The sequence below is a fragment of the Tamandua tetradactyla genome, chromosome 13, assembly GCF_023851605.1.
Source record: "Tamandua tetradactyla isolate mTamTet1 chromosome 13, mTamTet1.pri, whole genome shotgun sequence".
Taxonomy (NCBI): domain Eukaryota; kingdom Metazoa; phylum Chordata; class Mammalia; order Pilosa; family Myrmecophagidae; genus Tamandua; species Tamandua tetradactyla.
Genome location: NC_135339.1, coordinates 61,359,225 through 61,383,098, shown reverse-complemented (window position 1 = coordinate 61,383,098; position 23,874 = coordinate 61,359,225). Strand labels below are relative to the sequence as shown.

General features: G+C 38.6%; 1 protein-coding gene across 4 annotated transcripts in view; it reads left to right on the top strand.

The window, feature by feature from the left end:
• The window catches only part of DNMBP (dynamin binding protein), a 98,116-nt gene that overhangs the window by 63,979 nt on the left and 10,263 nt on the right, over positions 1-23,874 (top strand). For 2 of the 4 annotated variants that reach the window (XM_077125724.1, XM_077125725.1), the window contains 7 exons: positions 12,662-12,855; positions 13,646-13,745; positions 16,341-16,488; positions 17,147-17,164; positions 17,565-17,764; positions 19,223-19,353; positions 20,334-20,438. In XM_077125724.1, coding sequence (XP_076981839.1) covers positions 12,662-12,855; positions 13,646-13,745; positions 16,341-16,488; positions 17,147-17,164; positions 17,565-17,764; positions 19,223-19,353; positions 20,334-20,438 — 896 coding nt within the window. Of the gene's footprint in view, positions 1-4,251; positions 7,056-12,661; positions 12,856-13,645; positions 13,746-16,340; positions 16,489-17,146; positions 17,165-17,564; positions 17,765-19,222; positions 19,354-19,392; positions 19,894-20,333; positions 20,439-23,874 lie in introns of those variants that run through there. The other 2 variants (XM_077125726.1, XM_077125727.1) reach the window with 2 other exon arrangements.

The window sequence follows — 23,874 nt, the reverse complement described above, 5'->3', positions numbered from 1 at the left end:
TACTAGAAATCTCCTTGCTTCCTTACATTCTTTGCTTGCTGTCTTCCCTGAAAGTTACACTGTTACAGCATGTAATTACAGAAAGGAGAAAAGCTTTGGGGTCAGTCTGTCTTGAGTTCATACTTCGGCTTGACTGTTTACTAAGTGTGATTTTAGACAAATCACTTCACTTCTCTGAGCTTTGGAGTCCTTATTTATAAAATGAAGAAAATACCTGTCTCATAGTGAGACAGCATAAATAAAATGCTTTATAATGTGTCAGAAACATAGTAGGTGCTCATAAATGACAATTTCTTTGTCTTCTAAATCCCTGCCTCCCTCTTTGCAAGTTGCCCTCAGACTGTCACTCTGTGCTCCCTGTCCTCTGAGATGCAGATTGGTATTCACTATTCCCCATTAGACACCTCCCCCTGGATTCTGTAAACATCTGAGTTAATTATCCAACCATAACCCCCTCCCTAACTCCTCCTTTCCCTCTTCCACTCCTCCCCACCTCACTCCTACCCCATCTGAGAAACAAAACCTTGTTTAGTGGCTGAACGCCACCCAGTCTTCCAGGCTAGCAGCTAAGTCTACCTTCCTTCCCTTCACCTATCTGCCTTCAGTCTGTTCTCCTGTAGATGCCTCTTTTGGGGTTGGTTGGGGCATGTTTGTTACGGTTTTGCACTTAGAACTATGGGTCTGGGAGGTGGAAAACCAGAAGTATTTACTGAACCCCCTAATTGGGAGGGACTCGCATCTTAAACTCAGTCTTCCCAGAGCAAGATAGTTGGGTTCTTTCAGTCTCCAGCTGTTACTGCTTTCTTTTGGGTTCCTTGGAGTCTCATTGCTTATATTCCTACTTCAAAATTTTTGAGGGAAATTACTATACAGATTTGGGGGATCTTCTCCCTGTACAGATCTTTCCCAAGATTTCTCCCTTAAATTCTAGTTATTTGAGAGCCCAAGACTCAAACCTTTCACTCCTCAGCCTATTAAGATTGGCACTTTTTGGCTTTCTGAATTTGCTTCATTCCTCTGACTGCTGGAAGGCTGTGGAGTGCCCTTTGTTGGGGAGGTGGGGACCACCTAAATGTGGATCTTACCTAGTTTGTGCTCCTTGTTTCAAGTCATATCCTGGCCAGTTTCCACCTGCTTTCAGTTGTTCTCCAATGCCTTCATATCATTGTTTTTAAAAATATCTTGTTCAGAGTTGATAATAGTTATCGTCAGAAGTTAGTATAATATAAGCTAGTCTGCTATTACTAGACCAAAAGTCAGTGCTAAGGATTTTTGCACTTGTTAATGACGTGAATAGTTACAATGGGAAGGAGACATGGTGTTGTTGGGAAATTTCAAATTCCATATTAATTATTTGAATTTAAGTGGTATTAGGATGAATATGAAGAATTCTTAGAAATAAGAGACTAGAATTCAAGTGAGAGGTAAGGCTTAAGTTTCAGATGTGGAAGTCTACAGCACAGAATCCTTTTTATATTACTCAAAGAAATCTTAAATGTCCGCAATGCAGAGTTTTATAAAAAAATGGGTAGTTACCTATTATTGGGTCATAAAAACTATTTAGTAGCTTGCACCCAGCATTTCCAAAAAATAAAATAGAAGTGAATAGAAAATTTCAGAGCATATCACACAGTGTAAAAATATGTAAAACTTTTGTTTATGTATGTGTGGATAGTATATATATATATGTGTGTATATGAATGTGTACGTATATTTACTGAATCACAATGTAAAGTGTGGGTCACAATCAAATACGTTTGAAAAACACAAGAGTCCAACCGACTCATTTTTTAAACGAAGAGACAGAGCTCAGAGAAAGCTCAGTCGATCAGGAGTAGACTCTGGGTCTCTTATTGCCCTGACCAGTGCTTTTACTCCATCCCCACAAGTTAAAGCCCGAAGCACACCTCATTCTGCATAAAAATAAACATGGAAGATCAGAGTGACAACTAAAGCAGAAGGTGGAAGAAGATAAGATACAAGAGGAGGAATGAGGAAAAGTAGAAAAACGAGGAAAGTATTGTGTCAGGAAGTCAGAGGAGGGACTTCAGCAGGAGGGGCAGAGCTATGTTGTAGGTAGCAGAGATGTGAAAGAAGACTGGGGAAAGCCTTTGCCTTTGAGTGCCTGGAACTTCTTGAGATGGGTGAAGACTAGCGGTAGCAGAAGCACCAAGACATATAATAGAGGGTTTCGAAGAGAATTGGTGATAAGTATTTAAAAGCAATTCTTTAAACATTTGAACAATAATTACAGAGGTGTAGAAGAATCTAAGGAAGTCTGTTTTGTTTTTCCCCCAAGGTAAGAGAAACCTGCACAGATCTTAAGGCACTTTTGCCAGCATTACACAGATGGTTGAAGGTTTTTAGGACTCTGATAATGAAGGTTTCTTTTTATTTCAGGTGTGTGAAGGTGATATCTCTATAGCTGCTGCTCATGTTCAAAATGCTGAAATAAAATACCTGCCAACCAATCCAAGATTCTAGCTTTTAATCCTGGTTCTTTTCAGATGTTGATTCCAAGCCATACGTGTAGCAGATGCCAAGAAGCCTCTGCTACTCTAGAGACAGGGGATACAAGAGACAGGGAATTACCTGGGTAATGACAATTGGCCAGCAAAACAACCTTGAAGAGTTTATTATCTCTCAAGATTGGGTTCACCCTTTAAAAGAATATAACCAAAATACTTAAATTCATTTTATTTTATATTCTTTTGTTTCATGAATTTTGAGTCTTGCCTATTTTACTAGATTCAGTCATCCAAATGGAAATACTTTAAATAACCATTAACCCTACTTCCTTTACTATTCTTGAAGTCTAGACGTATGGAGTGCCTTCCCTAAGACTAAAGCTTTTGAGGGCATTTCACCTTCCCTGTAACCCTGCTCCATCTCCCAGCACTTTGCATGATCGCTATCTATTAAATATTCATGCAATTTTGTAATTAATGTTTTGAATATGATTTTAATTCAGATCAACTGATTTTGGGGGTTGGGCAGTTGTAAAAGATTCATAAAGTGTTATGAGAACAAATTGAAGGGAAAAAATAAACTACCTAATATAAACTTTTAAAAGTCTGGTTTTATAGAGAAGGCTAGAAAACAAAATCATGTAGATAAGCACATTTTGAAATGTCACTGTAGTATTATTGTTAAAAATGGACATATAGTGCATATAAATGCAGGTCATTTTGAGCAGACATGTGATCCAAACAGACCTTGGGTTTAAAAGAAGGAACACAGGCTTGGGATGCTAGTTTTGAAGAAGCTGCTTTATCAGCTGTTTGACTTTGGACACATCATTTAATTCCTTTGTGCCTCTGTTTCCTCTTATGTTAAATGGCAGTAAAGTTACCTTTTTTCTCTCTAGAGGCTTGGCAAATATAACATTAGAAATGTGTGTGTGTTATAAAATGAAGGTTTTTTTTGTTGTTGTTTGTCTGTTTGTTTGTGTCTTTTTTTTACTATTATTATTATTTTTATATTTTTCTCTATATTAACATTCTATATCTTTTTCTGTTGTTTTACTAGTTCTTTTCCTAAATCGATGCAAATGTACTAAGAAATGATGATCATGCATTTACGTGATGATGTTAAGAATTACTAAATGAAGTTTTTTTTATATACGGTTTTGTTGGTTGACATAATTAAAAATTTGCTTATTAAACTGTGAAGTTTCTTTGTAACTAATGCTTTGGCAAAAAATGTTTGTCCTGTATTATTTCATGCCTAGATACTTTAAAATAAGAATCATCTCGGTTTTAAGCAGACCAACACAATATCTTTTTAGGGTTTGTGTGTATTTGGTGAGTATTCAAAATGGTATTTCAGTTGATCCTTGTGTTAAACATATTGCACTTACACAGTAAGAAGTTGTGGAATCTTGTGATTTGGGCTCTTTACTCTCCCTTGCTCTTCTTCAGATGGCCTGGAAAAAGCCTGGTAAAGGAAGGGGGAAATGGCAAGTTTGAGCTATGTTTCCTGAAGCGGCAATGCTCCCAACAGGGGTTTAACTTGAGGCTCCTTGCCAAAATAGGCAGGGCAGTTCCTAGCAAAAGCCACAAGGAAAGTTTTTTCCTGTGTTGTTGCGATTTAGGGCCTAAATATAATAGATTCATCTCTGACATTTGGTGATTCACGAAGAGTGAGCCCTGCAGAAAAAAAGTTTTACTTTGAGCAGGATTAAACTTTCTCTAAATTGGAGTAAATTAGGTACAAAGGAAAAGAAGTGGGGGCTGGGGTGTGCTGTCTGGGGTGGCATGGTAATACAGAAAACCAGGATTTATGATTCCTCCAGTCGGGTCTGGTTGAGAGCATGAACAAATTTACAATAAATAAATAATTAAATAAAAATGGCTTCCTTTCAGGGTTTTTTAGACCAAGATTGTTAAGCAGGCTACTGTGTTTTTGCTTTTCTTATTAGTTTAGCGAACTAGTATTTCAGCAGTGTTTTATAACTGCTTTCTTCAGCAATCTAAGGGAATTAGGTCGTGAAGGAAACCTCAGATTATTAAATGGTGAAGAAAGCTTGAAAGGAATTAGAGCATAATTGAGAGTTGACTGATAAAATATTTTTTCTTATACAAATATTCTTTTTTCCATTTCCTTATTCTTTGTCATAGCAATCAATAAATGTCCTCTGTAGAAATATTAGAAATGCAATAAGTAAAAGGAAAGGGAAAAAAAAACCCAGAATTTGTATAATCTTCAAGACATTTTCCTTTTCAAATATGTATATTGAAAATATTTTTCCCTTTTTAATAAAATTGGAATCCTTCCATAAACTGTTTTGTAACCTTTTTCATTTAACAGCACACGTTAGACATGTTTCCATGTTAATTAAATTTACATCTTAATGACTGTAATATTTTCCATTATACAGGTATGACATAATTTCTTTAACCAGGTCTCTTTTGGGGGAAATTTTGATTGTTTCCATTTAAATCATTTCTAGACTTTTTAAAACCTCAGTGAGCAGTCATCTATGTACATGTACATCTTTGTGTGCTCAACCAAATATTTACTTAGGATGCATTCCTAAAAGTGGTATTTCTGGGATAAAAGGTATGGGTTTTTTTTTTTTGAGTAGTGGAACTATGAAAAATTTTTTTTTACCTCCTTCCTTACTGCTTTGTGTACCAAGTCTCTCTGGGTGACCAAGAAGAAACTGTGACCTCATTAAAGGGCTCTCCCTTCCCTGAACGCAAGTGATCCAGTGACTTGATAAAACAGGCCTTTCCCTTCATTTCCCATGATTTCTGCCAGAAATTATCCCAGATACCATTGGACATTTATTGTACATGATGCTGCTAGATTCCATTATGTTTATAATGTAAATTTACATTATATGGGTAGAGTCTATAAGATATAACAATCTTATGAATATGTATACACTTAAACACATCATTGTTCAGTCTTACTGAGGGGTGAACTGTGGCTCTAAATTATGCTTTAGAATCTACCATTCATCATTAGCTGCCAGATGGCTACCAAAACCCAGAAATGGAATTCCAGGTCACAACCCACATGATTTGCCTGACTAGAAAAAGAACTAGAAGCAGGATAGCTGTCGGTCAGGAACCCAGACTCTGGAGCCAGGCAGGCTCAAATCCCAGCTCTTCCACCCACTGGGCGGATGCCTTAATTTCTCTTAGCTCCTCATCAGTACAATGGGGACTATAGCAGGGTTGTTATAAGGTTTAAGTGAGCTAACATGTATAAACTCCCTAGAACAGTGCTTGACACTACTAAGTACCATATAATTATTTGTTAAAATAGATTTTAAAACTCAAAGTGGCACCATTTTAGAAGCAGTAGGATGGGCCCTTTAGCAAAAGTTGTCTTCTCTTGGATTACTTAAAATTTTTTTCTAATGACGATGTCTTAGCAAAACAGTTTTTTTCCCTTCAAATAATTGACAATACTTAATGTATTCTTGAAATACTTTAAAAATACCTATTAAACTCATTTACACTGATCCTTCTATCTCAAATCCCAGTCCCATCCCAGAGGCAAACTGGTGTAGAGTTTGGTGTGTTCTCCTTCTGGACCTTTTCTATACATTCACATATTATATGTGTATCTAGAAATATGTAGAGGTTTTGCAGGGTTCCTTTTCTTTCCTTCTTTCTTTTTCTTCCACGTGCCTTTTTCTCTCTTTTCCCTTTTCTTTATCTCTTTTCATTGTTTACCAAAAAACGGCATATTGTTCTTCAGCTTTCTTTTCTTCGGTTTCTTTGAAAGTGTTTACCAGTGTTTGTGAGTGAGGCTTTTGGCTCCCGTGAATTATTCTGATTTGTTGCTGTCCTGGAACCCCCTAGCTGAGCTCTGCCACTTTGTGATGACTTTAGGTTAGGTAGGGGGTACGGATTCCCTTGGAACCCCCAGGCAAACAGAGGGCCCCGTGAGGTCTGTGCCAGCCAGGGAGGGGACTGCAGAGGGGCTCCAAGGCAGACAAGGGAGATAAATCCTGCAGCCTTTTACAGTTCGGCCTCCACGACCTCCCTCTTCTAATTTTAGGAGATGGAGTGACCTTCAGAATCTTCCCTGAAAGAAGCATACCAAAAAGCAGTGCTTAGGAGAGGATAGGAAAAGTAACAGCGAATACTCTTGGATAACAAAGCCCTCTAGTGAAATGCTGAGGGTCTTATAACTAGGAAAGGACAATAAATAGAGGAGAAAGGGGCTCAGCCTGATCCAAGCCAGGCCGGGTCCAGTAAGGGGCGCATTCCAGCTCCATCCTTTGGAACTAGCCCTGCTCTGATAGCCTTGGTGACTCGGGGCCATTCATATGGAAATAGTGAAAGCCTGGGGAAAGGCAGACCCTATTCTAAGGACTTTAGGAGGTTGGGAAGCATTCCTGAGCCCTGGGAAGATTCTACCCAGCCTACTTGCACTTCGACTCCCACGTACACAGGCACCAGAAACTTGGCGCTGCATGGGTGTCGGAGCCAGCCCTGCAGTAGTAGACAGCAATCCTCCTCGTCCCCATTCACGTGCAGCTCAGGACCTAGCTGGGAGTTCACAGATTTTCCCCACGAGAGACAGAGGCGAGAGAAGTGAGTGACTTTTCTTTTTGACTCTACTTGGAAGCCTGTTCGTGGCTGTTGGAGTTGTGGGAAGCTGTGGATTAACCAAATCTCTATGTTAGAACATTGAAAAATGAGCCTAGCGAGCACTGACCCGAAATGGGTAATGGGTATCTTGGAGAGGAGTGGAATTAGGACTTTAGGGGGTTGGGAGAGCGACCCCGCCACACACATACCCCCCAAAACCCACAACTAATTGTTTTGTCGCAGAAAGAAAATGTGGGCAGTTTGCCCTTAGCTCCTGAATTCTTGCAGGCCATCCTAGGGAGAAAGTGAGAGCTGGGCTGCCCAGAATATTGAGAGGTTGGTACTGGGCCTCAGTTTCCTCCACATGCTTCCTTATCCACAGATTTTATTGTTCTTGTGGAAAAGTAGAATTTTATAGTATTATGAACAGGTCATTTTCCGCCTGGGGCATTTTACCTTTATCTGATGCACATGGCGTTTTCTGACCCATCTTGGAAAGGACTCACTTTTGTAGGGTTATTGTCTTGTTTAATTCCCTGAACAACCTTGTAGAGTAGACATCATTACCCCATTTAACACACGAGGAGATTGAAACCCAGAGGTAGAAATTGACTTTCCCACAGCTCCCCAACTAAGCAGGAAACTGCAAGATTCAAAGCGTGTTTTCACTGCAGCTGGCTTTTCTCACTTGGTTATCCTAGTTTATCAAATTTTAGATCAAAATATTTAATACAGTAGATTTTGGAATAATGGAAAAACAGTTTTACATTTGAAATCTTTTCTGTTTGGATACTTACAGAGAGCAACTTGAAGTGATTCAAGCCAGGTATTGTTAGTATGACAATCTTTGAAACTGTCTTTGAGAATTAATTAATATGTTTTATAAAATGTGACCTGATGATCACTTGTAGGTTCAGAAACACCTCAGAGTTTTGGTAAATTGCAGATTCCTGAGTCCCACTCAAATTTCCTGAATCAGAGTCTCAGACGCTGCCCAGGAAACTGCAATTCAGCCAGAACATCCCAAAGGGATTTTTATATAGTGTTTTTTTTTTTTTTTTCTTTTTTTCTTTCTGTTTTAAGGCTGTGAGAATTTATAAATCCATCTGGGGGTAAAAAGGCATGCTTGTAATTTAAAATAATTTTTACCATTTCATTTTTTCCTTAAAAAATTTTTTTTTTCATTTTTTCCTTTTTAAATATAAACCAAAATCTAATTGAGTCTCTTGATCAGTCTTCTGATTGATGAGTAGGGGCTTTGCTGGTACTGTGTGCTTTCAGCTATTGTAATTGATCGAACTTTGAGTCCCGGGAGAGAATAGTTACCACGAAATTTTTGGAATTTGAAGCAAATAAACCTCTTACTGTTTCTAGTTGAGATTCCAGACTAGGGGCACAAAATGGTGCAGGATCAGTGCATAAGATTTGGATTTAAATATATTAAGGTTTTCATTACAGAACTGCCATTTACTCAGCACATAACTTCAGAGAAGTTGGTCAGCCTCTCAAAGCCTCGGTTTTGTTAACTTTTATAAATGGGAGTAATAATACCTACTTCAAAGTTTTTGTCGTATTAAATGAATTCAGGAACATAGTATGTCAAGTACCTGCCACGTGGTAGGAATCCTATGAATATTCCCTCTTTTCAGAGATTTTTAGTGTTGTATTAACGAGTTCTCTTAATTTGCCATTTATGAAACTGTTTTGGGACTGAGAGTCTATTGCTTTGAAATCTCAGAGAGAATTTAAAACAAGGCCATTAAAAATACTATTTTTTGTGAGCTACAAGTAACTTAGAAACATAATTTTAGCACTATGATGAAATGGGAATTAAGCTTGAAAAATGCTTGAAATTTACCATTTATTCTGTCAAAAAAACTTTGAGTTTTTTTTTCCTTTTATGCCTTTTTTGGTTTTGAATAATAGCAAATTTATAGACAATTGCAAAAACAGTACAAAGGACTCCTTTATACCCTGTACCCAGATTCACCAGTATTTAATATTGTGCCACATTTCCATTTTCATTCTCCCCATGTATAGATTCCCTGTGTGTGTGTGTGTGTGTGTGTGTGTGTGTGTGTGTGTGTGTGTTTTCTGAACTATTTTAAGGGCAGGTGCTTATATTATGCCCCTTAATACTTTGGGTGTATTTTGTAAGATCATGGATATTCTCCTACATGACAATAGATTTGCCTTTTAAGGAAATGTAATCTTTTATCTAATCTACAGTCTATATTCCAGTTTCATCAGTTGTTTCAATAATATCCTTTATAGCAATTTTATTTTACCTGGAGCAGGATTCAGTTCAGAATCGCACTTTGCATTTAGTTTCATTTGTCTTTATCATTAACCGGGAACTGTTCCTCTGGCTTTCTTAATCTTTTATGACATCGACTTTTTTTTAAATGCAGTTTTATTGAGATATATTCACACGTGTTACAGACCATCTGAAGTATACAATCTCCGGCTCACAGTATCTTCACATAGTTGACGCTGACATTTTGAAGAATACAAATCCTCAATTTGAATTTGTCTGATGTTTCCTCAAGGTTCATTTCTGATTATGCATTTTTAACTGGAATACTCCATGAGGGATGCTGTGTCATTTCCAGATAGAACATTTGGGAGCACGTGATTTTGTTTGCCCTGTGTTGCTGATGTTAATTTTGATTTCTTGGTTAAGGTGTTATCTATTTTCTCCCTTGTATGGTTAATAGGTAATTTGTCGTAAGTAATTCAAAGCTATGCCCATATCCTGATCATCATCAAACCCTATCACCACCACCAGAATCATCCGTTTGTGCCTGAATCAAGTTTTATTTCAATGGTTTTTAAAATGGTGATAATTATAAATTGGCATATTACCATAAGGAAGAGTTTTCTTTTTTCCTTCATTTATTCATGTATTTATGTATTATCAGTGTGAACTCATGGATGCTTATTTATTGCTTTATAATCCATTGCTGCACTTATTTATTTAAAAAAAATTTGAAGACATTTATTTAGCATCATGATCAGATAATTACATTTAGCAACCAACAGCTTCTTATAACCTGCAGCTTCCCTGTCATTTCTCTGGTTTGACTCTCTCCTGCTAAGCTTTGTTTCCTGGCAGTAATTAAAACCTGTCACTGCCATGGTTCTTGCTGCTGCTGGACCCGTCATGGCCTCCTTGGTTTTGTGGTTTGGCAAACTATTGGCCTCAACCACCATAAGGGCCAGAGCTCCTGCCTCCAAAGTTTTCCCCCTCTGTGGGTCCAAAATCTGAAGATTGCTGGTTGTAACTGCCAAAATCACTATAGCTTCTGCCACTTCCAAAATTACTTTCATCACATTACTGTATCCATTACAGCCATCCTCGATGCCAACATATCTACCACCATCTCGGCTGCCACCAAGCCACCATGACCGCTGAAGTTCTCTCCATGGCCAGAGTTGTCATTCCCACTAAAACTACCCACACAGCCACCACCAGAATTTCCAGAACCACTTTGGCCTCTGGCTGAATGAAGCACTGGCCACCTCTACACAGGGTTTTCCTTTTTCACAGTTTAGTATTTCTGAATGACAATCTTGTCATGGTTGTCAGAGTTACATAAGCAAAATCTCTCTTCTTGTGGCTGCCTTGGTCAGTCATGACTTCAATGACTTCAGTTTTCCCATACTGCTCAAAATAATTCCTTAGGTGATGTTCTTCAGTGTCTTCTTTAACACCCCCAACAAAGGTCTTTTTCACACTTAAGTTAGCACCTGGCCTTTGAGAATCTTCTCTTGAGTCAGCCCACTTTGGTTCCACAACTCTTCCATCCACTTTGGTTCCACAAGTCTTCTATCTGCTTTCCATCTGGAGCACCTGGTATTTGGAACTCTCATTACCACACAGTTCGTGAGTGTTCCCCATTATGCAGAATGACTCCTCAGATTCTTATAGGTTGTTTCAAAGCCCAACCCTTCAGTGAAGAGCTACTGCCTGTTTGGGTTATTTAGACATGGTGGCAGTGGGAGGAAGGATTTTAATGATGCTTCTCCAGCAGTGTCCACAGGCAGAAAAAAACTGTGCTTATTTATTTTGATACTCATTTTACTGGATTTTGGCTAATGGGATCCCCTCCAAGCAGGCTCCTCTGGCCTTTTCTTTTCTTTTCTTTTTTTGTTGGTGCATGGTCAGGGAATCGAATCTGGGGCTCCCACATGGAAGGTGAGCATTCTACCACTGAACCGCCTGTGCACCCCTCCTGTGTCCTTGTGGCATGCTCCATCATTTTATTCAACACTTCCTTTCTTTCTGTCACAAAATACTTAAGGTTTGTTACCTTCCTTCCTGTCCCAGCTCTGGAATTAGCCATTTCTCCCAAGAACCTTGGTATCTTTTAGTGGAGAGTGGTTTTTAGAAACCAGGATCTAGATTGTACTCTTCTTAAAACTTCGAAATTCTGAAATAGTCTTAGGAAAGTGGTAGTGGAGCAGAATTTTGAGGGGTTAAATCTGCTACGGAAAGGTTAGCTTTCAATAAGTAGTTTGAAGACTCGAGTTTGTGCTTTTTATATGTGGGTAGAAACAATCTTGTAATTATATACAGAATTAACAGTACATGAATATCTAATTTGCATTTTTAATGTCTTAAGGAACTTGAAATAAGCTAAGCAGAGATCACTTCATTGTCAAATCTTTTTCAGTTGCTTATTTCAAGTGAACCTGCTGCCCCATCTTTGGATACCACCCTTTGGAACTCAGCTCTTTAGATCTAGGGTGAAAAATAAATAAGTCATAGTACATATGTAAGTTATAGTCAGATAACTGTAAAACTAAATGACAAGATACATACTGTTGTGATTTTTTTTCTTTTTAGATTTTATTGAGATATATTCACTTACCATATATTCTATCCAAAGTATACAAACAGTATCTCAAAGAAGATACATACTGTTTTTACTTTGAGAATCATGCAGTTTCTGTAGAAGTTCTTTTCATTGAAAATAGCTTTAAAGAACTTCATGTTTAATTTGTTTTTATCTTCTACAACATTTGAAGTAACAAACTGAAACCTGCTTGTCTTTTTGATGTTTGGTGTTTTGATAAGGGGAATGTAAAAGTTTTTGCATATTTCATTATATGTTAATGCACTATCACAGAGACTAGAATGTCACCTAATTTTGATCTTCCCCTTAGTTGGTACCTTATTAGTCCCTGCAGTATTAATATTTTTTCCCCATAATATTCTTTTTGTGCTATATCAGTTTTTTTAATTTCAACTCTGTATTTCTGCTGCTGAGATCATGGAACATCTAATCTAACAGATTAGGTGAAAGCAATTCTTTTAGGACATCAGCTTCAAAGGGAATTTACAAAGACGTTGTGAACACTGACTTGCCCTCTTAGCTACTCCTTTTTTAGAACAAATCCTTGAAATGGTGTTGCATAGGATTGGAGAAGTTCACTCTGCAGGGGTGGCACTTTCTAAACATTTCTTCTGTTTAGACATGATGGCTGGAAGCAGGTTTCCTGGTGGTTGACAATAATGCATTCTTTGGTTCCTCTTTGCAATTCAAACTGTTGAAGAGTCCTATATCAGGCCCAGAACTGCTGACCAGTTCTCTTTTCCCTTCTAGAAATGACCCTCCTCTCCTCCCAGTCTTCAGCACTGGCAGCCCCTTCTCTGTCAGTGTCCACTGAAAACCCAGAGCAGAGAATGCTGGAGAAAAGAGCCAAGGTGGTGGAAGAACTTCTGCAGACAGAAAGAGACTACATTCGGGATTTGGAAATGTGTGTTGAACGGATCATGGTACCCCTGCAGCAGGCACAGGTGGGAGCTATGTCAGAAAGTTAGCTTTACCTTTGGATATGGTGCACCAAGCCTAAAGCTAATTTACCATCTGGGAGCTTTCACCAGAGATTCGTTGGGTTTGAAATAAAGTCGTGGTTGCTGCTGCTGCTCTAAATTCAAGGGCCCCAATATATGTGTGCCATCAACTCAAGCCTTTATTACCCTGCCAGTTATCAAATCCACCATTAATTTACCAATCTTACTGTAATATCTCCCAAGACATTCCCTATTTCTTTTGTTCCCCAAAACTCTTTAAAATTCCAGGGATTCTGAATTGTTGATTTACTGGGAAGTCAGTGGATAATGAACTATTGGGGGATCTATCAACTGATTGTGTCAGTTCATTCATTTATTCAGGAAACCCTTATGAAAGGTCTACCATGTACAAGTGCTAGGTACTTTTCTAGGTGCTGAAGATAGTAAGAAAAGGTTATCAGGGATTTGCAGTCACTCCCAAGTACTTCTGTTGGAAGTACGCGGTACCATTAAAATTTGGTGCTGGTTGGGAATTTGTATCCCAGCATACTCAAAGACCAGGTTGGTTCCTCAGTCAGTTTACTAAGGTAAGGAGTAGGGAATGGAGAGTAGCTGGATCTAGGACAAAGGGTGATACTAAAGATGATGTGGATATTTTTATTCTGGAAACTGCCTGAGAGAGTGAGTAAAGAAGATAACCTTGCAGTTTTGGTCCAATTCTTTAAGGGATTTTCCTACTGTGAGTGATATGTCATTATTTTATTATCATCTATCTTTATGTTTTGTTTCTCAGGTTCCAAACATTGATTTTGAGGGACTTTTTGGAAATATGCAAGTGGTGATTAAGATCTCACAGCAGTTACTGGCTGCTCTTGAAATCAGTGATGCCATAGGTATGAGCTCCTGCTCAGAAGCAGCTTTTATTTATTTATTTATTTTTTAACTTCATGGGGGTTGAAGGAAGAAGGGATCTTCTTGATACTGAGTAGTGATACTAAGAAAATGTAGTTTCATTTGCTCAGGTTAGAGGTTATTTGGCCCTTTGCATCTCCTTTTATCAATAGTAGCTTTAAGGTGAAATAGGATATCAGCAGTCTAAGTTTTAATTGTTGTAAAATCCAATGTTTTCCTGCTGGTTAGTTGCAACCCATTAGTGGATCATGAGATCAGTTTTGTGCATCAAAAAAAAGTTTTCAATAAAATATTTTTTCCAATAAAGTAAAATAGAAAATATCAAAATGTACTGCAAATAATAAGTGTAACTACTGTTTTTTGAAACTTTTATTTCAATTCTATGTATGTGTACAGAGTCGTAATTTAAAATATATTGTTCATATGGATCATTGTCAAAAATGTTTGAAAAACAATCATCTAATTCCTTACAAATAAAGGAATTGTGCTATTTGTCTCTTATATAACAAATGGCCCCCAAATTTAGTAGCTTAAAACAATAAACACTCATCACTCACGGTTTCTGTGGGTCAGGAATCTAGGAGTGACTTTGCTGGGTGGCTTTGGCTCAGGGACTCTCGTGAAGTTGCAGTCAAGTTGTTGGCTGGAGTGCATCACCTGGGGCTTGAGGATTTGCTTCCAAGGAAGTTCACTCATGATTACTGGCAGGGCTCAGTTCCTCAGCACGTGAACTTCTCCATAGGCTAGCCTCATGACATGGCAACTGACCCTCCCCAGAGTGGTGCAAGAGAAAGAGAAAGCCCAAGACCTTTTATAATCTAATGTCAGAAATGACATACTATCACTTCTGCCAGTTCTCTCGATCATATAGGCCAACCCTGGTGTAATGTAGGAGGCGGTTAGATACAGTCATTCTGCTATTTCATTGGAGTCATACTCACGAGATGGCTGTCACAGCTCCAGGCATCCTGCTACACACATGACAATATCCAGCAGAAGGAAAAACTGACTCCTTTTCTTTTAAGAGTGAGCAAACCTTTTCCAGGGCTCCCCCAACAGAATTCTTTTATTTTTCATTACCAGATTTGGGTTTCATGCATACATCTAAATGATCATTAAAAAGGGGCAGGCCACAGTGGCTCAGCAGGCAGAATTCTCGCCTGCCATGCCAGAGACCCGGGTTCGATTCCCAGTGCCTGCCCATGCAAAAAATAAAATAATAAATAAATAAAAAGGGAAATAGCTTCGGAATGTTGGCTTAGATTGAGCAGCATTTACCTGTATCACCTGGGAGAAAAGTGGGCATAGGAACACAATCAGGGCACTGCCTTCCTGGAGGAAGACTGGGGTCCTTGCTTTAAGTCTAACTTGAGGAAGGAGAAGCACGTGTTGATTTGACTAGAAGGAAGTTACTGTGACCCAGTTTTTTGGATTTTTTTTGTGTGATTTTTTTATATCAATATCTTCACATACCATACAGTCCATCCAAAGTACACAATCAGTGGCTCACAATATCATGACATCGCTGTGTATTTATCACCATAATCATTTTTAGAACAATTGCATCACTCCAGAAAAAGGAATAAAAAGAAAAAAGAAAAACCCATTCGTCCTATACTATTCGTCATTGACTGCTAGTATTGCAATCTGCCCAATTTTTTTTACCCCTTCTCCCTCATTATTTATTTATTGTCCTTAATTTTTTACTCATCTGTCCATATCCTGGATAAAGGGAGTATCAGCCACAGGGTTTTCCCAATCACACAGCCACATTAGAAAAGTTATATAGTTATATAATCCTCTTCCAGGATCAAGCCCATTGGAATACAATTCAGCAGTTTCAGGTACTTCCCTCCAGCCACTCCAATACATCATAAACTAAAAAGGAATATCTATATAATGCACAAGAATAACCTCCAGGATAACTTCTCGACTCTATTTGAAATCTCTCAGCCACTGACAGTTTATTTTGTCTCATTTCTCTGTTCCCCTTTTGGTCAAGAAGCCTTTCTCAATCCCATGATGTGGGTCCAGGAGTCATGTCCCACGTTGCCAGGGAGATTTACAGACTTGGGAGCTATCACCCAGTTTTTTGTTTTTTTGGCATGGGCAGGCACCAAGAATCAAATTCAGGTCATCAGCATGGCAGGCAAGGACTCTGCCACTGCGCCACCATTGCCTGCCCTGTAACCCAGTTTTAATATAATGGTGAGGCGTAAAAGCTAATCTATAAGGTCCTATAAGGCATAAGAAATAAATGTCTGTGGTTCATTTATTATTTGGATTATGAAAGGAATGGGAGAAATTGGTTTGTGTCTAAGACACCAATCAAGCAAATAGTTTTTTTCTTCTAATTTATTTTATAATATGAGCAGGTGATAAAGAGAGTAGTAGAATTTGAGTGGAGTGTGATATGGAAAAGAAGAAAAATTGTAATAAAAGCACAACCACGGAATATTGGAATTTAGACATCTGTGATAAAGTTTATAGAAATGAGTCTTTCCTTAGGATCCTTAGAATCAAGGCAAAGGAGAGAAAGCTGCTATAAACACTGCATGCTTATGTGTATTCCCAAGGACCTGTGTTTCTTGATCACCGGGATGAGCTTGAGGAAACATACAAGGTTTACTGCCAGAATCATGATGAGGCCATTTCACTGTTGGAAATCTACGAGAAGGATGAGAAGATCCAGAAGCACCTTCAAGACTTGTTGGCAGATCTTAAGTAGGAGTTTTGACCATTTTACTTCTACTCTATGGATATGTCCTGACTTCTTATCACATTGATATCTGTGTATATGTGTGTGTATGTGTGATATATGTAACATAATGTAATATATATGTAAACATATTTGTTTTAAACTTAGTTAAACTCTCCTTTTGCCAGAGACCCGGGTTTGATTCCCGGTGCCTGCCCATGCGAAAAAAAAGAAGAAGAAAAAACAAATGCTATCTATATATGCTGTTATATAACTTGCTCTTTTCCCATTATATATCATGAAAATTTTAATTGGTTTCCAACTTATACTTTTAAATGTTTAAATCACTTTTATCTATACACAGAAAGTATCAAATTAGCATTTGCAGATAGGAAACAGAAAGATAATTTGGTCCACATAAACCAGAGAATAGGTAAAAAGACTAAATAAGATTATTCTTGACAAAACTCTCAATTGAGGTTCTCGGATCTTAGAGAGACAGGTGGTTTAGGGGCTTACTTGTGTTTTTTAGCAGACTAGCTATGCCACCACGGACATCCATAATTTCCCTTTTATCCCACATGATTTTTGTCTGCCCGACTAATAGATAAGCCATCATTTCTCTAATCAGCATCATTTCTCTAATGAGCTGTCTCTTTCCTTTTCATGCCCGCTGCCCTGTAGGAGCCTGTACAACGAATGGTAAGTTCCCTTGCTACTTAATGCGCCAACTCATTTCTTCGGTGGATTTTTTCTAACCCTTAAAAGACTGACTTTATTTTTTTCCTGTATAGACAGAACCTTAGAAGTACACCAACCTTGTATTTTTTTCCACAGCCCTTACCATCAAATGACACTTTATACATTTGTTCGTTTATTCCCTGTCTCTTCCCACCAGGGCAGGGACTTCTTGTGGTCACTGCTAAATCTCCAGCATCTAGGCCAGTACTTGATATTTATTAGGTGCTCAGTAAAAATTTACTGAATGAATATAAGAAGAAAGTAGGATGACAGGACAGAGCTGTATATAGGAATAACAGATCCTCCCCACAGGCTTGGAATTATTGACGGTTGGCCAGAGTCTCTTTTCCTTCTCTTCTAGGGGATGCACAAATTATATTAACCTGGGCTCCTTCCTCATCAAGCCGGTGCAGAGAGTCATGCGTTACCCTCTACTGCTAATGGAGCTGCTGAATTCCACCCCAGAATCCCACCCAGACAAGGTGCCTTTAACCAACGCAGTCCTTGCAGTCAAGGAAATCAATGTTAATATTAATGAATATAAACGTCGAAAGGACCTGGGTAAGAAGACATAACTGAAAAGGGGGTATGCCCTTGAGAAAGCTTTCTTTCTCGTAAGAATTCATTACTTCACCAGAGTTGGACAAGGCAGGTGGTAGATAACAGGGCTGTGATGAAGAGAGTAGTAGAATTTGAAGAGAAAGTGATATGAAAAAAAATAACCACAATAATAAAAAAAATCACAACCATGGGATATTGGAATTTAGACATCTGTGATAAAGTTTATAGAAATGAGTTTTTCCCAGGATGTTTGAAGACAGGTTAGAGAATGGTGGGTCAGATGAGTTCTGGAAACCTTGTATAATTAATTGTCTTCTGAACTTAAGGCAGTCCTTTCCAATCTGTGCTGAGATTTGTTTTCTCTACATTTCTAATGGATGTCTTACTGCCTCCACTAAAATTAGGCCTTTTTCTCTTCTTTCGGAAGACTCCAATTTTCCCATCTCTGCATCCCCTGATTCCTACTTACAGCCAACAACCCACCTTTCTGGTTTGAGCCCCTCACTTCCCTTTCTGACACTGCAATCAGTTGCCAAACCATGCACTCTTACTTTGTAATATAGAATGAAATGGTCTATCTGTTCATTACTCTTTTATCAAATCTCTTGTTGAGGCCCTAATTTAAAAATTCCATGAGTTTAGCAAGGTGTCTGTACTGAATTGCTTTATTATTCATAAACTTAAAGGGTCTATAATGCAGTACAACCTCTTTGCCTCTCTTCCCACTCTTCTCCACACTTTATCTCAAATTGTCTTCTCTGCCTTCTACTTCATCCATGTTACCTACACTAGTATATGATGTTAGCCACAGCTGTTAAAGCTCTCTAGCCATATAGCCCTTTGTCTTGGGTCTTCTCTCCTAAGATAAAGTAGCCTTCATCTTCTGTAATAAATTGCTTTTTTTGCTCCCACCATACTCCTTGATACTGTTCTTCTTTAACTCTAGACTTTTCTGCAGACTGTGCCTAAGGTATATGACACGGTAGTTAATCAGATGATTACCGTATAGCATATTATAATTTCCTAGGCAGTATCTCACTTCATCTTTAAGATGGCCTTATAAGGTAAGGACTATTATGTTTACTGAAGAGGCAGAGGAGACTCACAGAAGTTAAGTGACTTATCTAAGGCCATGCCTTGAGTTAGTGGACAGATCAAAGCATCGAAATCAGAGATTTCCTTGACTCTAAACCCTAGTTCTTTCCCTTACACCTCTATTTCTTCTTAGTCTTTAACCCTTTTCCTGTGTGCCCACACAGTCTCTCTTTACTGTTCTTTAGATTTTATATCTGCCCATAAATAGCTGTTTGTGCTATCTTATCTCTCCTCCTCATTTATAAGCTCACTGAAGACAAGGACTAACTCTAGTTGGACTTTATGGTCTTGTTTTATAGCTCAATAGTATGTTCATGCTCAGAAAAATGCTTCCTTGACTCACCAACTTGACTCACTCCCTAGTCCTCAAGTACCGTAAGGGTGATGAAGATAGCCTTATGGAGAAAATCTCCAAGCTGAACATCCACTCCATCATCAAGAAATCCAGCCGAGTGAGCAGTCACCTGAAGCACCTCACTGGCTTTGCTCCTCAGGTGAGATCCTTGCATTTGAAGGTTCAGCACATCTTTGACAGTTTTCCAGGGCTCCACAGGGCAGCCTAAGTGGTGCAGATTGGCACAATTCCCTCCTAAGGCCTCTGTTGTTTGCTAGCTGGTGGGTGCAGGACCCTGCAGCTGCTGCTGCTTATATGAATCCACCCACCTGGCCCTCCATTTATTCCTTAGTGAGCTGCTTATAGTGTGAATGGAAGCAGACTGGGAGGCCAAATAAGCCAGTGTATGATAATTACTATGGTACTAGACACCTATAGGGAGCTTATAATCTATCTGGGGAGACAAAATTGGGGTCATATTAGAGATCTAGTTGTAACAATCTATTGTGTAACAATACCACGTTGTTACATACATGGAAACTTAAAGTCTAAGAGACCAAGTGATTTGAAAAGCAGTTACTTTAGTGACAGTACTGAGAGTAGACCTGAAGTCTCCAGACGTCATCTGACTAGACCATGTGTGCAATGTGCAGTTCATGGAAAACACAAGCTAGAAGATAAGCAGTTGCTGAGTTTTGTGGTAAGTTCTCTAAATGCTGTAGTACTTAAGAAAAACAGGACCATGGTGAGAGTGAGCTTCATGTTGATGTGAGATTTAAGCTGAGCCTTAAACAGAGGGCGAGAGAAGAGGGCCTACCAGGCAGAGGCATCAACAGATGCAAAGGCACTGGGGTCAACGAATGTGTCATGACCCAGAAATGGAGACGAGAACAGCCTGACCAGAATAAAGGTTTTCCCTCAGCAGCAGTAGGGAATAGGGTTGGAAGGTAAGGAGGGCCTAGGGATTTTGGAAGTCTTTTGAAGCCACATACAAGTGTTTAGGCTCAATTCGGTATGATTCAGAGAACCATTTGAAGATTTAAAGGTTGAATGAAAGATGAATAAGATAATTTTGCCAAAAAGGTAAATTGAGGGAGAATCCAAATTCACTAAGGACACTTACTTGTTTACTTTGGACAGATAAAAGATGAAGCATTTGAAGAAACAGAGAAGAACTTCCGAATGCAAGAAAGGTTGATCAAATCTTTTATCCGAGATTTGTCTCTCTACCTCCAGCATATCCGGGTGAGTGAAGATGTCACTCTAGATGACATAGCATATGGAACAATTCTGCCTCTTTCCTGTTCATTTGGCATATTGTTTACTAAGCTGAGTAACCTGGGCTCATATAACCATTCTGCCATGACATACTTTTTATTGGGATCCCTGTAAGCTATTTAAAATGTAAGCTTTTAGAAGATCATCTCTGATATATTAGTTTTAAAGTGGCCTGGAGCTCTACTTCTATTTCAGTCTTCATCCCTCTTTTTTCCCATCACCTTTTTTTTCTGTCTCCTATATCCAGTTATAGAAGAAGCACTTTTCGTAGTTTATTTTATCAAAATCATTTTGAAGATTAAATATTGAATAGAGTGAGAAGGAAGCTGCATAACAATTAACTTAGACAAGTAAAAGAACAAGTTGTAGATGAGATAGCAAGAGTAGCATTATTCCATATAGGTAGGTGCTTTTTAATAATTTTATATTCCAACTTATTAAGTTACTGTACATAAGGCTTCTAAAGTTGTTTGAAATAATTTGTTTGAACTCTAAATAGGTTTGGAGGGCTAGTAAAACTCAGGTAAGCCATGGGCCTAGATATATCTTTGCTTTAGATGGTGTTCACTTCATAGTCAGAACCAGGACTAAATTCCTTCTGTCCTTTATCCCTAATATCTTTGTTGACTCAATAGAATGGTCTGTTTTTAAGTGTATCCATATCCTTCATGCATGAAAATCTGATCTTTAAAAAATAATTTGCTTTAAGAGATCCTATGCTTTTTTTGGGTGGGGGGGTTTATGAAGTAAAAATGTTCTAAAATTCAAAAGGTATGAAAAGGGTCAAGAAAATGTTAATTAAGTTATATACATAAGGCCTCCTACCCTAGTCATCTACTATAGAGGCAGTCACTGTGATCAGATTCTTCTTTCTTCAGAGATGTATAATATATACACTTGTTCCCCTGTTTATTTTTATTCCATATATTCTACTCGTCTGTTGACATGGTAGATAAAAGGAACATCAGACACAAGGTTTTCACAATCACGTAGTCACATTGTGAAAGCTATATCATTATTCAATCATCATCAAGAAACATGGCTACTGGAACACAGCTCTACATTTTCAGGCAGTTCCCTCCAGCCTCTCCATTACATCTTGGATAACAAGGTGATATCTGCTTAATGCATAAGAGTAACCTCCAGGATAACCTTTTGACTCTGTTTGGAATCTCAGCCATTAACACTTTGTCTCATTTCACTCTTCACCCTTTTGGTCAAGAAGGTTTTCTCAGTCACTTGATGCTGAATCTCAGCTCATTCTAGGGTTTTTCTCAATCCCTTGATGCTGAGTCTCAGCTCATTCCAGGATTTCTGTCCCATGTTGCCAAGAAGGTCCACACTCCTGGGAGTCATGTCCCACGTAGACAGGGTGAGGGTGGTGAGTTTGCTTGTTGTGTTGACCGGAGAGAGAGGCCACATCTGAGCAACAAAAGAGGCTCTTTTGGGGGTGACTCTTAGGCCTAAATTTTAAGTAGACTTGACCTATCCTTTGTGGGGTTAAGTTTCATATGAACAAACCCCAAGATTAGGGGCTCAGCCTGTAGCTTTGGTTGTCCACACTGCTTGTGAGAATATCAAGAATTCAACTTGGGGAAGTTGAATTTCTCCCCGTTCTCACCATTCCCCAAAAGGGACTTTGCAAATACTTTTCCACTCATTGATTGAATCACTCTGGGATTCATCGGTACATCACTCTGGACAAACCAACAAAATCTCATGTCCTACCCATGTTTCCAAGTACTTATGGTGTTCAATCAAGCTATCTACATAAGTTATATAAGGAAATGCACTAGTCAAAATATAAATTTTGTACTAAGTAAACATTTTTTGCTTTAGTCTCACACATAAGGTGAAATTTTAAAATATTAATTATCATCTATTTTCAGCACCCTGCAGTAATGACATTCCTTTGTTCTTCCTCATGCACAAACATCTTTAAAATTTGTACATTTAGTCACTGTTATTATACACTCTTAGGCATTCCTAGATTATACCATCTTAATCTTTATCATTTTTCTTTCTGATTTCATTTATGCCCCCAGCCTTCCTCCCTCTATCATTCTCACATGCAGCTTCATTCAGTGTTTTAACATAATTGTATTACAATTAGGTGGTATTATGCTGTCCATTTCTGAGTTTTTATATTCAGTCCTGTTCTAGCATATTTTTAATCTCCCTTATTATGGTTTCCATCCCCATAAGTTCTCTTATGTTTCTTTTAAAACTAAATCTTCTTTTTGTTGACATACTGGCTTTTTAATCCTTTAACTTTGTATCCATATTTAGTTTATTTCTATCCATGTTTTCCTTCAACTTATTGAATTGATTTAGGAGGCTTGTTTGAACTTCTTTGTTCCACAATCTGTGTTTCCTCTGAAGGTTTCCTTGAATGAGCCGTATCTTCCTGTTTCTTAGTAGGGCTTGGATTTTTTGCTGTTGTCTGCACTCCTGATTATGTTGATGTGCTAACTCTGAAGGTCAATTTCTCCCTTTTGCCTAGGGTTTTGCTGTAGATTGGCTGTGTGTTAATGCTCTCCTCCAGTGTTTGGTCCAGCTTATGCTAAACCTTTAGAGTAACCCTTGTTTACCTGCTTAGATTTTCTCAGGTCTTCTGTACCTGTTTCTAGATTGTGCTTTTATATGCTCTTGTTTCACCTCCAGGAGAAAATTTCCTTTCCTCTGTTTCTTCTCCAGGAGTCCTGGGCTGTTCTGTTTGTTTTTGTGCAGATTTTTTCTCCCCAGTGGCTATGATTTGCCCAACTGCTCTCCCATATTTGGTGTCCCCTTTTCATTACAAATTTCAGTCCTGGGGCCTGCCCTGCCTTGTAGCAGTTCAGCTTTCCCTTTTTTTTTTTTTTCATGAGACTTTTCTACTTCCAGTAATTTCCATGGAGGGGTAACCCACTCCAGGGAGCCAGATGGGGTCAGTGTTCAAAAATGCCTATTTTTTTTTCATTTAGGCACTCCAGTAATCAGAGACAAGTTTGGACAGGTGTACCGCTTGCCAGCAGTTCTGCTATGGATCTCTAGTTTCCTGAGGGCCCTTTTGTATGCTGGCGCTCCACCTGGGGTCCCCTGCCTGAGTGTGCATAGAGTTCTGAGTCGCTGCTATGAGTGGCTGTGTGTCTAAAGCTGTGGCACAAGGTGCCCGGGCCACTATGTGAATCTTAACCTGCACAGGACTAGATGAGGGAGGATCTGGACTCTCAGGTCCAAATCACAGATCTCATACCTTCTTTTTTGGTCTGGTTTTTCGTCTTCATTTCAACATGGAGTCTTTCTCCAGTCTCTGTCATCCTCCAGAATTCCAAGCAAGTGGTATTTGCCCTACTAATTGTTTCTAAGAGGACATTTTTTCCATGATGACCTACATAGCTATCATGATGGCAAAGGCATTGAT